The sequence below is a fragment of the Acyrthosiphon pisum genome, chromosome A1 (assembly GCF_005508785.2).
Source record: "Acyrthosiphon pisum isolate AL4f chromosome A1, pea_aphid_22Mar2018_4r6ur, whole genome shotgun sequence".
Taxonomy (NCBI): Eukaryota; Metazoa; Arthropoda; class Insecta; order Hemiptera; family Aphididae; genus Acyrthosiphon; species Acyrthosiphon pisum.
In genome coordinates this window covers 113,494,917-113,511,161 of record NC_042494.1, presented here as the reverse complement: position 1 = coordinate 113,511,161, position 16,245 = coordinate 113,494,917, and the positions used below count along the sequence as shown (strand labels likewise).

The window sequence follows — 16,245 nt, the reverse complement described above, 5'->3', positions numbered from 1 at the left end:
CTATCAATATTGCTTTTAACTTAATGCAGTGTTTTATTTAATTAAGTAAATTTTATTCTAGAGCATGAATAACCAATTTGTTACCAAAACATATCTTACTACATATACATATTTGACTACATTTCTGGACGGAGAAGCTACTGTAGTATCCAGTCGAGAAAAGGTGGTATCTAACGTTGTAACCGATGAAGTGAATAAAATAACTCCTACTTCAACTCTTAGTCAAGTTACATTAACAGCCAGTCCGAGTTTAGAAACAGGCATCTATCACACAACATATACATATTTAAATACTATTGTTGACGGTGATATACCACTAGTGATGACAAGTCGAAAAACTGTGGCCAACACAGTTACAGCTCCTCATGAGTTTCTCACTCCATTACAACCATCTGAACCTGCATATCATAATACTAACACCTACCTAAACACAGGTAAGAATAGTTGAAATATATTTCCATGGACATGACGATAATAATAATATTTTATTTATTTTTAGTTTCATTCACTAAAACTTTGAGCGATGGGCCTGATTATACAGTTGTAAGTACGGAAAATATATTAACACAAGTGATAATAACCCAAACAGACAATACGCCGACAATGGATACATCCAAATTAAAAGAAGAAAGTACAATAACGGATGTAACTAAAACGTATTATGTTACTTATACATATTTTAACACAATTCAAGATGGAGATCACACTATCGTAAAATCAGATATTTCCGTATCATCTGATATAGTTACAGAAAAGTATCTAATACCAACTAAAATTGATGAAATACAGCCTACGCCTAGTATTGATAAATTACCATTTCATTTGTATGCAACTAAAACCTATCTTACAACTTTTACTTATTTTACAACATTGTTGAAAGATAATGACGGTAAAAATCCATCAATTACACAAGTTAAATCCAGAACTAAAATTGTTCAGAATATAGTAACTGAATCATTAAACACTTCAATATTTAATGCAAATTATTTATCTTCAATAAGTTCTTCAGTACAAAATGAAAAAATACCTATAACTGCCACTGCCACTTTAGACAATGGTCAACGAATAGAATTCACTGCTATGAATGATTTATTGCCAACTGAACAAAGTGAAATAAACCCAACGCATTCTATTCAAACTCAAGAAACACAAAAACCAATTATTAATGAAAACACTTATAAACCAATTGAAAAACTAAAAGAAACAATTAAACCATCAAGTGTTAGTAAAGTTTCGCAAAAGACTGAAATTCAAAAGCCACCAAAAAAAAACACTCCACCAAAGTCAGAGCAAAAAATTCCCATAAATCCAATACCTGTTAAGCCAGATAATACTAATGTTGGAGGACTTATTGATTTTGGAACTATAGGAAGTAGCTTAACAGCTCTTAAGCCGGTTATCAGCGCTGTTGCTGGTATTATTCAAAATAATTTGAAAAATGACCAAAAAACTAAGAATGTTCACGTGCTGCAAAAATCAACGCCAAAACCTGTGAAACAAGAAACAACAAGCCGGGCTCCAATATATATTCCAGTAGGTGGATTAGCAGATTCCGACGGATCAGAAAGCCAACAATATCCAGACACTGATCAGAGACACCCACATGTAGGACCAGCAAGACCACCTGTAGAGGCGTCTTTATTATCAGGAGGAATTCCTATTAGTCCTGGTGAAGTAATTACGACAAATAGCGATTTAATTATTGGTAAACCTTCGGTTTTAGGTCCAAGACCACCAATGGAAAATTTCAAAAAAGAAGAAATACCTTTTGGTATGAGACCACCACCTCCTCCTCTACAGTTTAAAGATAAAATTTCAGTTCCTAATAATATTGCAAGAGAGCATATAAAACATTCTTTACCCCACACTGATAGAAAAAATACTCAACCTATTCGATATCATGAAAACAGAGTACAAGCTCAATATCAACTAACTAATGCACCAATCAAATCAGAAGTCAACATTATACCACTAAGGAAGCCAGATCCATGGCCAACAAAGTTCGTAACTGATGTTCAACCATTGGTCTTGACAAAACCAGATATTCAACCTCAAGTTAACTATGGAAACCAACATTTAATTACATCAAATCAACCATCATTTTTAGAGCAATCCGCTGTTGATCCATTATTAGTAAATATACAACCATCTCAGGTTGCTCAGGTTGTGATTCCACATGGTAGCCAAACTGCATTAATATACAGTGATCAACCAGCAGTTGGGCATGGTCCGAAAGGAGAAATTTTTAATGACCCACAGCCATACCCTGAAAATCATGTAAATCCAGGTTTCGTAGGATTAGAAATTTATGGTACATTAAATCCTACGAATAACGTTGCATCAAAAATACCGGCAAATGCAATGCACTTTGATATCCCCGTTTCTCCAGCTGGTATTACTGTTGGTGATTCAGAATCACATCATGTAGTTTTATATGATAACGAAACAGGAGAAGTTAAAACAAGACCCGTTCATGTTGTAAAACCACAAAACCCAAGCAACCAATATCTAACACCCCCTACAATTTCACAAGTTAACTCATTTGTAAGGCGACCCGATGCTGAATTATCAGTTGAAGATGATTTATTACAATTCGAAGATGGCGAAGTAACTCAAGAATCTAAAAAAACGCCTTTGAGGCCCGGCGAATTACCATTTGGAGTACATAGCAGTGAGTCAGATGAAGATAGAACTCCAATCATTACTGGAAAACCTATAGTTGGTAATTTTAAAGGTGAAGAACAAACATTATCGATTGGACAACCTATAAATAACAAAGAACCAACAGAATTGAAACCGGGCAATTTTGTTGTGCCTAATGAAAAACGTCCTGATTTACAGTATAACATTCAACATTCTCACGAACAAATTACGAATAATACGATGAAACAAAATAAATATGTAATTAATCTTCCTTCAAGAGATGATATTCAACAAGCGATGAATATGGATGAAAAATTACCACCTTTACCAACAATTAAACACGAAAATAATGATTTGGACAGCCAAGGAAGTACACCACAACCATCTATAGTGAAACCTAATCGTGATAATGATGTTTTAGGATTATCCCCTCCTCCAGTTATTACACAATCATTAAAATATGATAATGTTACACAAAGGCCTCAAGCATCTAGGAGACCTTATCGTCCTAAACCAAAACCTTCAACCGCTCCTCCATACCAATTTGAAAGACCTCTGAACAGAAGACCATCAATTCCACATAATAGTCAAGAAGAAATGATTCTAAAACCATTGTCAACTACTGCAAAAATTGAACCTGTTAAAAAATGGGAAGTTCCGGTAAATTCAAGACCTGAATACAGACCAACATACAAAGAAGAAAAACCTGAAATAATAAAAGCAGAAAGTAAAGTTTTCAGCCAAGGTTCTAGTATAAAATCACATTTACAAGAAAAAACTAAAGAAAATACGGTTATTTTTAGTGATCCTGTAACACATGTAATACCTACCATTGTCACTCAAGATACGACTAAATGGTATGAATATAGCCCTATTTCAAGTACAGAGAGTAAAATAGAAACAGTTCAATCCACAACAGAAACTCCTGCACTGACTTCAATTACTATTGGAACTATAAAATCACATACAACGCCGAGTAAACCAACAAGTAAAACGACTGACTATCATAGTGTCATAAGTGTTATTGTCAAGAACGAAGAAAAGCCAGAAGATAAATCTAATGAAAATATAATTGAAAACCCTACAACGCCCAAGCAAAAATCACAAATGAGACCACAAGTTACAATCTTACAACTTCCAGAAAGACCATCGTTCATGGATGAATTCCATAAGCAATTACAACAAGGCTCCTCACTTCCAACGAGATTTGTCACTCATACGCAAACATTGTCAGTAACTATAACTGAAACAACAGTTTTACAAAGTGATGGTTTCGAACCTTCTACTCATACACTTGTTCTCACTAAAACCCAAACATCAACATTAGTAGACACAGTAACTGAATTTCATACATTGGTGAAACCCACGCAAGTTCTGTCTACAATTACAACTACTGTTCCGGCACCAATACGTTCTGACCCTGTTCTTCAAGTGCCAGTAGTGGAAGGCACAAAAACCAAAACAATAAATATACCCCCAGATGAAAATGAAACGTTATTAGTAGTTATGACAGATAAAAAAGGCGGAAACAATGGAATACCACCAGAAATACAAGTTCCTGATGAAACAAATGAAATAGGACCGAGTGATGTATTACTAAGTGGAATTTTAACTCATTCATCAGACACTGAATGTCGACCTGAATGCAAAGCGTCTAAAAATGAAATCTGTCAAAGAGTAGAAAATACAATGCGATGCGTGTGTAGACCAGGTTTTGCAAGAATGTTTATGGACAGACCTTGTAAACGTAAGTAATTTGTTTTAAGATAAAATTATTTGCTATGATTTTAATATTTTTCCATACTTATAAAATCTTACCTATGATATGTGTTCTAGCTACTTATACATATACAATGAAGTTGGTATTGGACAAATTCCGTAAAGATCCCATTAAATATTCTACACAATTAGATGATCCTAGTTCAAATCAATATCAAAAACTAACAGAAGCTACTAAAGAAGGATTAAATCGTATGTCAATGCAGTCAGATCTAAGAGATATTTATCATGGTGTAATAGTTGGAGGTTTTGAACCGGATGGAAAAAGTGATAAAGCAGTCGTTTCATATATAATACAAGTAATATTTTATTTATAATAATATAACTTTTTTATTTATTATTTATTTTTTAAATTGTTAAAATATTTTAATGTTTAAGCTATCTGAAAATGCAGAAGACATTAAATTGTGGGAAGCAACAAAAAAATCACTCAGAGCCACAAACTATAGTTTAGGAGGAACTGACATATTTGTTGCACGAGACCAGTTACAACAATTATCAGCAGAGGGTAAAAAATTATAAATTTTTTTTTTTAATTTCATAACAAAAGCTTATACTATTTATGTTTAGATTTTAATGAATGTAGTGATTCAAAATTCCACGACTGTTCAGATAATGCAAAATGTTTTAATTTACATGGAACGTATACTTGTAGCTGCAAAGATGGATTTTCTGACCTTTCACATAATACCCAATTTCCAGGCAGAGTTTGTTCTTGTAAGTTATTTTTATACTTTTTAATAAACACATTGAACGTAAACTACTTTTTAATTTGTTTATAGCTGAACTTATTGGATGCGACTTATGTAATTATCATGGAACATGTTATTTAAGCAATCAAGATGAAACGATTTGCGAATGTTTCCAGTGGTATGCTGGTAAACACTGTCAGTTTAACTTAAAAGGTAAATTGTTTAATCATCTTACCAATTTTGTTTATTAGTTAATAATATTGTACAATATCATGATATTTTCAGTTTTATTATTGGGACTAATTGCCATTGGAGTGATGTTATTATCGCTTCTAATTGCATGTCTGTTAATGGCTTGTTGTAAAAAGCAATCGAGAGAGTCTGTTATGGGTCTATATCAACCGCAGCGTCCAGTAATAGGTTTTAGACGTTATAGGAATATGATAGCCACGACAAGAGGTGACAAAAGAGCAATGATCAGTGTCGATACAGGTAGTGAAACAAGCGTTGACCATACACCTCCTCCATATGTCAAACAAGTAAGTGTTGTATATATTAATACAAAACCCATTATATTATCATCATGACTATATGAATAGGTTGTAAACATGCAGAGACAAACTCATGCACACGTACATTCCCAAATGAAAACTCAATCTCCATCTAGTCATGGGGGCAGCACCATGCGAAGTGGATTAGAACAACGAGATAGAAGTCTTACTGTAATGATTCCAAGAGCCAAATACCGGCCAGCTCCTCAACAAGCGCCACCATCTATATTGACTATGTCAACTTTCGGACCGGAACAAAAAGCCATGTCATATAATATGGACTCCCGTCAAACTCCGACAAAAGTAACCAGATACAGATTTGCAATTATTTAATGTTTGAAATACGACTATAATGTATGAATATTCTACGTTATACAGGGATCAAGAAGTAGTAGCAGAAAACCTAGTGATTCAACGCAGAGATCTGTAGAAATTCAACCACCTCAACGTAAAAAACATGCTGCTCCAAAAAAACCATCCACAGGTAATAATAGTATTAGCTAAATTTGAAAAATAAACATATTATTGACAAATATCATTCATTACAGGTGCACTAGTGTCTGCTGGATTCGAGGTTTCAGCTACAGTTGTAAAAACTAAAGAGCTGGACGAAGCATATGTATGTCATGATGATAACAAACCAGATTTTAATACTGGCAGAACAACAGCCGCCAGGTACTTGAACTTTTAAAAATATTTACATAATGAATATTTATAATTATTTTCTTGATAATAAATAACAATATTGTGAATTAACAGTTAATCACAAATTCAATATTTTTTAGAACTGTATCTGTTGCAAGATCATTTGATGAAACAACAGTACAGCCACCAACTAGATGCTATCACCCAGAGAGTCATTATGAATCTAAATCACAGTATTCACATAAAACAAATGACGTAAGAAATATAACCATGCTATTCGTACATAATGCATTTTATATTTACTGTGGAGTCGCATAATAATATATGCCTTGAATCTCAACATTCAGCAAACCTACCTAATATCAGATTAAATTTGTAGTAAAATAATAAACCACTATCAAAAAAATTTGAAATTACAAATGAAATTGCTTAACATTTAAATAAATATGTAAAAAGTGCCTAGGTATTTAAAATCTATTGAAAGGATCGATGGAAGTAAAAACAAGTAGCGGTTAGGTATATGTCAACAAATTATTGAAATAAAACTCCTTTTTTAAGGTACGAAAAAAAAGATTATCACCCATCACGACACTATAATATGGTTTCTATGGTAATAAATAATAATAAAATAATTTCAATTGAAAATTTTATTTTTTATTTTCCAATTTAAACCTAATATTCGATCGTGATGCTGACTATGGCAGACTATAATTTTTTTTCTTCATATCCTCTGTTAAAAAGGTTAACTTCATCCACGCGTAGATACCTTCTTGCAATAAGTACACACTTTTTTTCTTCAATAAATTACACCAATATTATTTTTTAATATATCACAGGGGGGAGGAGATGTCCCCTTCACGAAAATAATTATTTTACCAAGTGGACACCTAGCCACCTAGGTACGACATATTATATAATATTATGTAATTAATTTCAAATATTAGCAAATGATTATTAATAGGTGGGTACGGTGATGATACTAAGGATGGAAGACTAGATGTAAAAATATGTAGGTACCTATACTAAAAAAAAAAACAAACATTACACTTAGTAAAAGTGTAAGACCAAGATTTTCATTTTTGCAGTATCGGTCAGGCCAGTGGGCTAAATATAAAACTATGTTATAATACAGTAGGTACCAATTTACTAATTTAAAATTTTTATTTTCTAGGAGGGTCATACGATGGTTGAACGAGACTTAGGCTCTACATACCTAATGCCTCAGTCGAAACTTTACAAGCCAGACAATAGAGTAATTAAAGATAAAATCATTAAACCTTTTTTTATGATTTTAAAATTATTATGTATTATTGCAGGGTAGTGACACATCGAATTTCGACTCCCTATGACGGAATTGGTCTATAATTACCCGCTCATGCCATATATAATATTATTAACAGTGATGTGAGTATTCTATGAAAAAAGGATACGTTTCAATTTCGAAGGGTTGATTATCTCAAGAATTTGTTAAACGCTAATTGTATACACATAGAAATATCATATATTATTATACATATACCTATAAATAATATTAAAAATAAATGTTTCGGATAATCATCTTATGTTATACCTATATGTTGTACAGCTTCCAAAACTCTGTACTTTTAATTTATTACTGTATAATGATATTATATTATAATGTCCTAAAACAATATTAATATTAGTCTATAATATATGTTACTCTATATTATAATATAAATGATACACAATGCCATATAAATAGGTAATTTTGTTATTAGCTTAATTGTATATTATTATTAATTTTTATATGCTTAAAAATATTGATACTGAAATATCCATTTGTTATGAGATATTCTCTTTTCTTGTGATTTCCTCATTAAGGATCAATCATAATGAAACGACAATACCTCTTTTTATATTTTTATTTAATATGTTTTGATGTCTTTAGCAAAGTAATGATTAATGATGTTTCGTTGAATTGATGACATAGTTTTTAAATTGTAGTTAAAATTAGTTATTAAGGATACCAAGCCTTATTTGTGCCAAAAAAATAATGTCATCTTTCGAAATTACATTAACAGAGAATTTGTGTACTTACATGTGTGTTTCTTTTTATTTACCCATTGTCAATACCTATCAATTTTTCAACAGTTAAAAGTTTATTATTTTATTAGGTATGTTAATGTTTATTGTAGGTATGTTAATATTTAATGTTTTAACATACTATATAATTTAACGATAGGTAATCTACAATAATACTTCATGTTTATATATATTATTCAAAAATTCATAATCACCGAATCATTACGATTTTATTTTACAAAGATTAACTTGGATCTTATGAATTTACGTCGGTGCACACAATTTATAATAATATGCAAGTAGAAAAAATGTCAAACATTGCCAACAGTCGTCGTTGAAACAATGAAACGTTTAAATAAATATTGTCTATCACTACAATTTACCCGTGATTCGTGAATATTATACTCTATCTTGTGGGACATTGAAGATCGGGTTTTCTGCTCATCTCCACGCGACACCTTACCATATTGGAACATGTCTCGATGGTAGAGTGTCATGTGAGGATTAACAGAATCGGCGTGTTCTCTCGCTGGAAAAAGTAGTTAGGTATAGTATAGCCCACCTATACAGAATGGGTGCGTGTAGGTGTCATAATGATAATATGATGTGTGTTTTACATTGACTTCAGTTTTATACTCCTTTAAAAACGGTAACGCATTTCGTCTTACCCACGCTTAAAAATAGTATGGTTGTCCTACGAATCTTGAAAAGTGTCAACCGAAATTAATCGCTATATCTAATCAACTAAAAATGACCGCGCTGGTGCTTATATTCTTTTTTAGTGCCTATAAATACTCTTCAAATGTAAATTGTAGTTCGGTGATAGTCACACTGTCATATAAGCACTACTGCACTAGTATGGCAATTAATAACTGTTTAATACTGAATTATAGATATTCATTTCAGACTTCAGTAGACACTTTTCAAGTATGGTAATCATGGATCGATGTGCAATCATATTATCTATAGCCGTGGTCTTACCAAAGATTAAACATACCATAAAAATGTATAGGTATGTCAGAAATATTTCATTATGATGATTGTTCGGCGCAAATATGTCGTATGTTAAGCTCCACATTAGTGCCGCAAAAACCACAGGGGCAGCCGGCGCAATGCCCCCGAAAGGGCCAACTTGGTTTTGGTTCAGGGGCCCCGCCACCATCTAGGTCACTGCATTAAGTTAGCTTAAGTTCAATAATAATAAAAAAAAGAATATTATTATAAGAATAATATATATTATATATTATAAGGTATATATTATATAAGAATTATATTCTAAAATATATTTTTGTTTACTTGAAAATAATATTTTCCCGTAAAATATAAGTAGGTACCTATAGGTAATACATTATTCTAATTTGCACTTACGACATTTAATTTTTTACTTTTCAATCATATTTGATATAATGACAATCAACAAAATATAAGACATTAATTAATAATATTTAAATATATAAATTATTTTTTCCGATATACAAGTACCTAACCATTACCACGTTTATATGCAGCAGTTATATTAATATTTTAGGTGCATATAAACTCGCTCCCTAATGCGCATTAAATCAATTCGCATTAAATCAATGCGAATTAACTGCTGCATATAAACGCGGTAAATGCTCATCGAGTTAATCCGGAAGTTGGGTGTATATAAACGCATTTTTAATTCGCATTAAACTAATGCGCATTTATTATTTAATTCGATTTGTCAAATCGAATTAACTCTTACCCCGGGATTAAGAAATGCATGTAAACGCTTTAATGCGAATTAGTTTTTTCGCGGGAATTTAAAAAAAAAATGTATTAATTGTTTTGGTCATAGAATACAAAGTATAAAACATGGACTTAAAAACATTCACATGAACTTAAAATTTTAACCGACCTCTAATCTTAATATTTTAGGTGCATATAAACCCACTCTCTAATGCGAATTAATTCGATTCACATTAAGTCAATGCGAATTAACTATTAATTCATGTATTATTAATAATATAAATATTTATTATCTCTATAGACGCTTGTATTTCTCCCAATACATTTCATAAACGCGCGTCTAAACTCACGCGCGTTCGCGCGTTTCAAAACGCTTGTGGAAAAGGCACTTTGAGAATGTCAGCGCACTGTATTTTTTCTCTCTCTCTCGCCCATGCGCAACATAGACAAATCGCGATTGCACAGAATAGTTTTTTTTATGTGTTTGAGTAATCTAAAAGTAAAATCACCAATTTCAAAAATAATTGAGAATATTTTTTTTGATGGTATGACATTTATCTACATTCAAACTATTTAAATATTATTTAAATGTTATTTTTTTTTTTTTTAATTTTCGAGTCAAAGTAAAATAATAATAAAATATAAAACCCTAAAAAATTATTAATAATATTTTAATAGGTGATTTTACTTTATGATAACTCAAAAATCATAAAAAATGAATAATGGTCATTTTACCTTTAACTTATGAGTTATTGGTAGTTATCTACGGGGTTTATTAGGGCTTCCCTCGGGGTCCCATAAATTGATTGTGCCCGGGGCTTAGATAATACATACTGGATAGATTTAAATTATATACCAGGTCGATACTTGACAGTTAAGTCATATTATACTTTTGTAGTATATATATCGTGCCAGCGGGCTCCTTGATCATTCGTCACTTTGAATGAGTGCAGGTACACAAGTCTGTATAAACCACAAGTTGTAGCCCAAAAAGAAATCAATGTAATTAATAAAATTATTCATTTATTTACTATAGTATTTACTATCAAAACTAAGCTAATTTAATATAATAGTACCTAGTTATTCAAAAGTCAACCTATTTAAAAAAATACATTATCAATTAATTTTTTATCATAGGTAGGTAGGCGTAGGTTAGGTTAGTAAATCCTGAAACAGAATGCGTACCATAGGAAATAGGGAAATAGTTTGAGACAAATAGGCAATGGTAAAGTTAATCATGGGAAAAAAGAAGGAATTGGAACATGAGAGGAAAAGGAGTGTTCAGGTGCAACCAGGCCTTATCTCATGAGGAGTAACCTGAAGACCTGAAAGATAGTTTATACTTTATAGTTAAGCAATTAATTAGAAGTGAATTACTATTCAGAAATATCAAAATATTTTAAGTATCAGCTAAAATATCAGTAAAAATAAAAAAACAAAATCAATTTTGTTGAAAACTGATATTGCATACAAATTCTTATTTTAACCAAATTTATTTTGGTTTTTCCCAACACTTTTGAAAATAACTAGGAATTTATTTATTTAAAATAAATGTACAAACTATATTCACTGTCATATCATAAAAGATGCTGAAATCAAAAATCAAAGCATCTATTTTCCCCACATGGTGATGAAAAACACAAAAAATTAATAAATTAAAAACCATCTTTATAAAATCAATACATTCATCGCTGGCCTAGTTGTTAATAATTGAAAATTCCAATCTTTGGAGAATTCAAGAAACTCTTTTCTGTTAAACGGTATATTGTCTGAGACACTTTCTTTAGGTATTCCAAAGTAACGGGACATTAGTTTTAGTATTTTTAATACTAAATCAGCAGATTTGATAATTTCTTAGTATCAATCTAACTAGAATAATAATCATTAACAATAAGATTTGGGATTCATTTTCTGTTACCTGGCGGCTGGTACATATTTTACACTAACTAATGTAATCCTCTATATCAGGAATAGCATATCTATGGCAAACGTACCCGAGGAAACACACTAAAAAAGTTTGAAGACACGCAAAAATTAAAATACTTATATTATATCTATATGTACATAGTATTTTTATTTTTAATAATAAATATCATCACAATGTTAGTACTTTTTGAGTATTGTTGACGTCATTTAGAAAAGATTAAATTAGTAAATTCGTTAACAATGTAGATAACATACTGAAAGCCAGTGTTTGTCAAGTTCCTTATAAAAAGGAATTCGTTCCGTTCCTCGTTCTTTTTTTAAAAAAAGGAATTCGTTCTGTTCCTTGTTCCTTAAAAAAAAAAAGAATTCGTTCCTTTGGAAAATGAAAGAGTTATTTTTTTAGTTCCAAATAAAATAAAAATTCTTATTTAATCATTTATGTTTTTTTTTTCGTATTATATGCATACTTCTTTAATTTTTATTTATAATATATAACTACAAGTACCTAGTTACATATTTTATATGTTTATGTAATATATTATTATATATTTTGAGGTTTTCTTCAACATTACATTTTTGGCTAATTAGCAATATACATTATACACATTAAAAAATATAAATTAATTTAAATTTTTACATACTTATCTGTGTACATTATTGGAACCAGAAAGGAACGAACAATTTTATTATTTTTCTTTAAAAAAAAAGAACTAGTTCATTTTCTTGTTCTTTTTTTTATAAAAAAGGAATTCGTTTCAGGAATCCGTTCCTTCCAAACACTGCTGAAAGCATATACCTAATATATAATTTAATGGCACACTCTAAAAAAAAAAGGTTATTTTGGGCACGTAGCGTCAAAATAATTTGCCACCCCTGATCTATATCTTTTACCATGTTGGGCCAATAGTAATATGACTTAGCATTTTTAATCACTAATCCTAAATGTGTTTCATGCAACAGCTCTGTTAATTCCTTTCTCATTTGTATAAGTATTACAAGCTTATTATTTAAATAAATTCTATTATCATTATTAATTGTTATATTGTTTCTCAATTTCCAGAAATTTAATAGTTCACTTATAAAATTCAGTTTTGATTTGTCATTTGGCCAATGTTCACTATAAACTGCAGATTATAGGATAATAAATTAGAGTATATATATAGCCTTTTGCGTTACACGTGTAATAAAAAAAAAATTATTTATATTTTTTAATACCTGTCGAAAATGAAAAATTTAAAATTATATTGAAATTTTTTGAATATATTCAAAATAGCCAATTTGTGAATTTTATTATAAGAACAATTTGGATGGTAAAAAAATGTATCTAAGTTAAGTAGTTTTAGAAATTTTTTAAATATCAATATTTGTTAGATCAAATTAATTTGAAACTTTTTTAAAAATATCATTTTTGGAAATTTGCTAACATGGGTATATTTCTTAATTTACTAATCATATAATTTTATCAATTTTTGTCATACGTTTAAGTGCTATATTTTATTTTTTTTATCATTTCTTTTGTTACACCATGTATATTAAAAAGAAATGCTGTAACAAATCAGTCTATGCGATAAGTTAAATGGCTTTTTCAGGAAAACTTGATAATAAAAAAAAAATAAACAATAAACATTTCATTTGAATGATATTATAATTAAACAAAATAAATATTAGTAAAATTTACTTGTTTTGAAACATCAGAGGTAGGCATGGTACTTGAACTCTTCGGTGTGAAACTCATATTATATTAGCGATGGGCAACGACAGAGGCGGCTTGAACATGCATTTTGCGGTTCACTGAAGACTGAACCACCAGAAAGTTTGGGGTGGGTGCCATTATAATAGTAGGGTAGTCTTGGTAATCAGCGTCCGGTATAGCCGTATAGGTAATATAAAAATGGTGATTTGGTGGGCAACTCATTATTACCAACAAATAGATACAATCATCGAATCATATGCATTAACAATCAACTTATAAAGTTATAAACAGCTTTAGGACAAAAATATAGTCACATAAAATATGAGACAATGCGACACTATAATATATTGTTATTCAAAAATTGCAATCAATTTTATACTAGAATCGTATTATAATAACATCGTTATTATTGAACTTCTTTCTAATGTTAAATTGGCTGAAATGTATTCAGTTATACAGTTATACTAAACTCAACAACTGATTGTGTCAAAGCTCGATCATTTTGCTTTTGTGTATTGTACAAATGATATGCTCATAAAAGCACGAATAATTTGATTGATAAAACTGTAATTTCAACTGGGAATGAGATGTCCCAATAACTTACTTATCTGTCCTTACTAAAGTATGTGATAGATATAACTTAAATTGGAGGCATGATCTAATTCGACAAGCTATTATGATGGCACATCTAAATATCTAATATATGCAATGATTAGTAAAAGGATTACGCTCATCAATAAAAATGAGAAGAAAAATACAATACAATATGTATCATATGGTGTAACACACAGTTTTTGAATTTAGTTGTTGATTGCTGTGAAGCAACAGAATTATGTGGTTTCAAAAACAATTATATAAAATTTAAAAAACCAACGTATTCAGCTAAAAAGGTTTTCTGCTACTTGATGGATTTACCATGAGTGTTCTTTATAAGTTATACAAACCACGTATAAATCAATTGTTTGAATATAAAAAAAAATCATCCATTTAGAAACTGACAAAAAAAAACAAACATTTATCAAATAGTTTTTTAAAGCAACTTAATTCATTTAAATTTTGTTCTAACAATGCATATGTTTCTCAATGTATTCTCATTGAGTTTTTATTCACAAAATCCTACCATTGATTTCATTCAAGCAATACATATTTAATTAATAGGAATGGGTAACAAATTCAAGATTTACGAGCAATAGAAAATGAGTGTGTAGGTAGGTAGAAATATGAAATCCTGTTTTCAGAATCAAAATTATTTTGTAGTTCACAAGACTTAGAGGAACATGATTTACATAGGCGTAACTAGACTTCAAAGTTAGGGGGGCTTCAGCCCTAGAATTTTTATAATAGGTAAATTAAGTGGGGGGCTCCACGGCCTCCACCCCCAAACACTTTACATTCATTTTTAATAAACAGTGTTGGGATTATCTAGATAATTTATCTAGATAAATTTTTAAATTATCTTTATCTTATCTAGATAAATATAAATAAACTGTTGACAACTATCTTAAGAAATTATCTTAGATAAACAATTTACGTATCTAGATATTTAGATAAATTATTCGAGGACATACTTTTTGGTTTTAATTACAATTGAATTTTTAAAATTCTTATTCGTTATTATTTAATATTAATATATTGCTAATGGTATAAAAATATTACTATCGGTTAATTTAACAATAATGTTGGGTTTATCGTTTATTTGTGTTTATTTCAGTATTATTATCTGAGTACTATTAATAAATATCATAAATAGGTACCAATTTCACATACATTAACACAGTTACATAGTACGTTACGGTTATATTGATTGGTGACAGGCGACAGCACTCTTTCCCCCTATCCATAGTAATAGTAATTCATAGGGCCAGTTGTTGTACCGTCTATGATTATGGTTAATGTAATTTATTATTCTACGCTTATATAGTTATATACAACAATTAATATTAATTAAAATACCTATTTTATATTTATTATTCATCCAGATCTCTCTGTTCTATTAAAAGGACACTGAATTCTGTGGCTGTGTTAGTTATGAAAATAGAACAGTTAAACATCTATTGCGAAAAAATATAAATGTTCATATTATAGGTACAATTTAATATTTATCTTAATTTTATCTAGATAAAATGGTTGTTTAATTATCTTTATCTAGATAAGAATTAAATTTATTTATCATTATCTTTATCTAGATAAAAATTTAGTTATCTATTCCCAACACTGTTAATAAATTTACAATTAAGATTTGATTTTATTACTATAGTAGTATAGTGTGTGTATTATACAAATCATAAAAAAGTAGTATGAGGAGGTAAATATTAAATTATTAAAATATATTATTTTAGTTACAAATTCAAGTTTTTAATTTTCTTCAAATATAAGTGAAGTTTAAAGATTTTATATGGGTAACGTACTAATAAGACACCAGTCATTACACTTCAAATCTTCTCACGGTATTGTCAAATTATATTAAAATGTCTTCTTTATGCAGAACATTTGATAAATCTCTTTTAATAGCTATAATATAGACTTATACCATTGATTATAAATACTATAGTATTCATAATAA

The 16,245-nt window shown here is 29.8% G+C and overlaps 1 protein-coding gene across 2 annotated transcripts in view; it reads left to right on the top strand.

Annotated features, from left to right (window-relative positions):
* LOC100164906 (mucin-3A) overlaps positions 1-8,368 on the top strand; it is an 82,585-nt gene extending 74,217 nt beyond the window's left edge. For both annotated transcript variants that reach the window (XM_008186022.3, XM_008186021.3), the window contains exons 5-17: positions 62-434; positions 500-4,390; positions 4,480-4,721; positions 4,801-4,930; positions 4,993-5,139; positions 5,205-5,327; positions 5,400-5,653; positions 5,714-5,968; positions 6,044-6,149; positions 6,214-6,340; positions 6,451-6,565; positions 7,482-7,562; positions 7,627-8,368. In XM_008186022.3, the coding sequence (XP_008184244.1) occupies positions 62-434; positions 500-4,390; positions 4,480-4,721; positions 4,801-4,930; positions 4,993-5,139; positions 5,205-5,327; positions 5,400-5,653; positions 5,714-5,968; positions 6,044-6,149; positions 6,214-6,340; positions 6,451-6,565; positions 7,482-7,562; positions 7,627-7,659 (5,877 nt within the window). In that variant the 3' untranslated portion in view covers positions 7,660-8,368. The remainder of the gene's footprint in view (positions 1-61; positions 435-499; positions 4,391-4,479; positions 4,722-4,800; positions 4,931-4,992; positions 5,140-5,204; positions 5,328-5,399; positions 5,654-5,713; positions 5,969-6,043; positions 6,150-6,213; positions 6,341-6,450; positions 6,566-7,481; positions 7,563-7,626) is intronic.
* Positions 8,369-16,245: the final 7,877 nt, after the last annotated feature.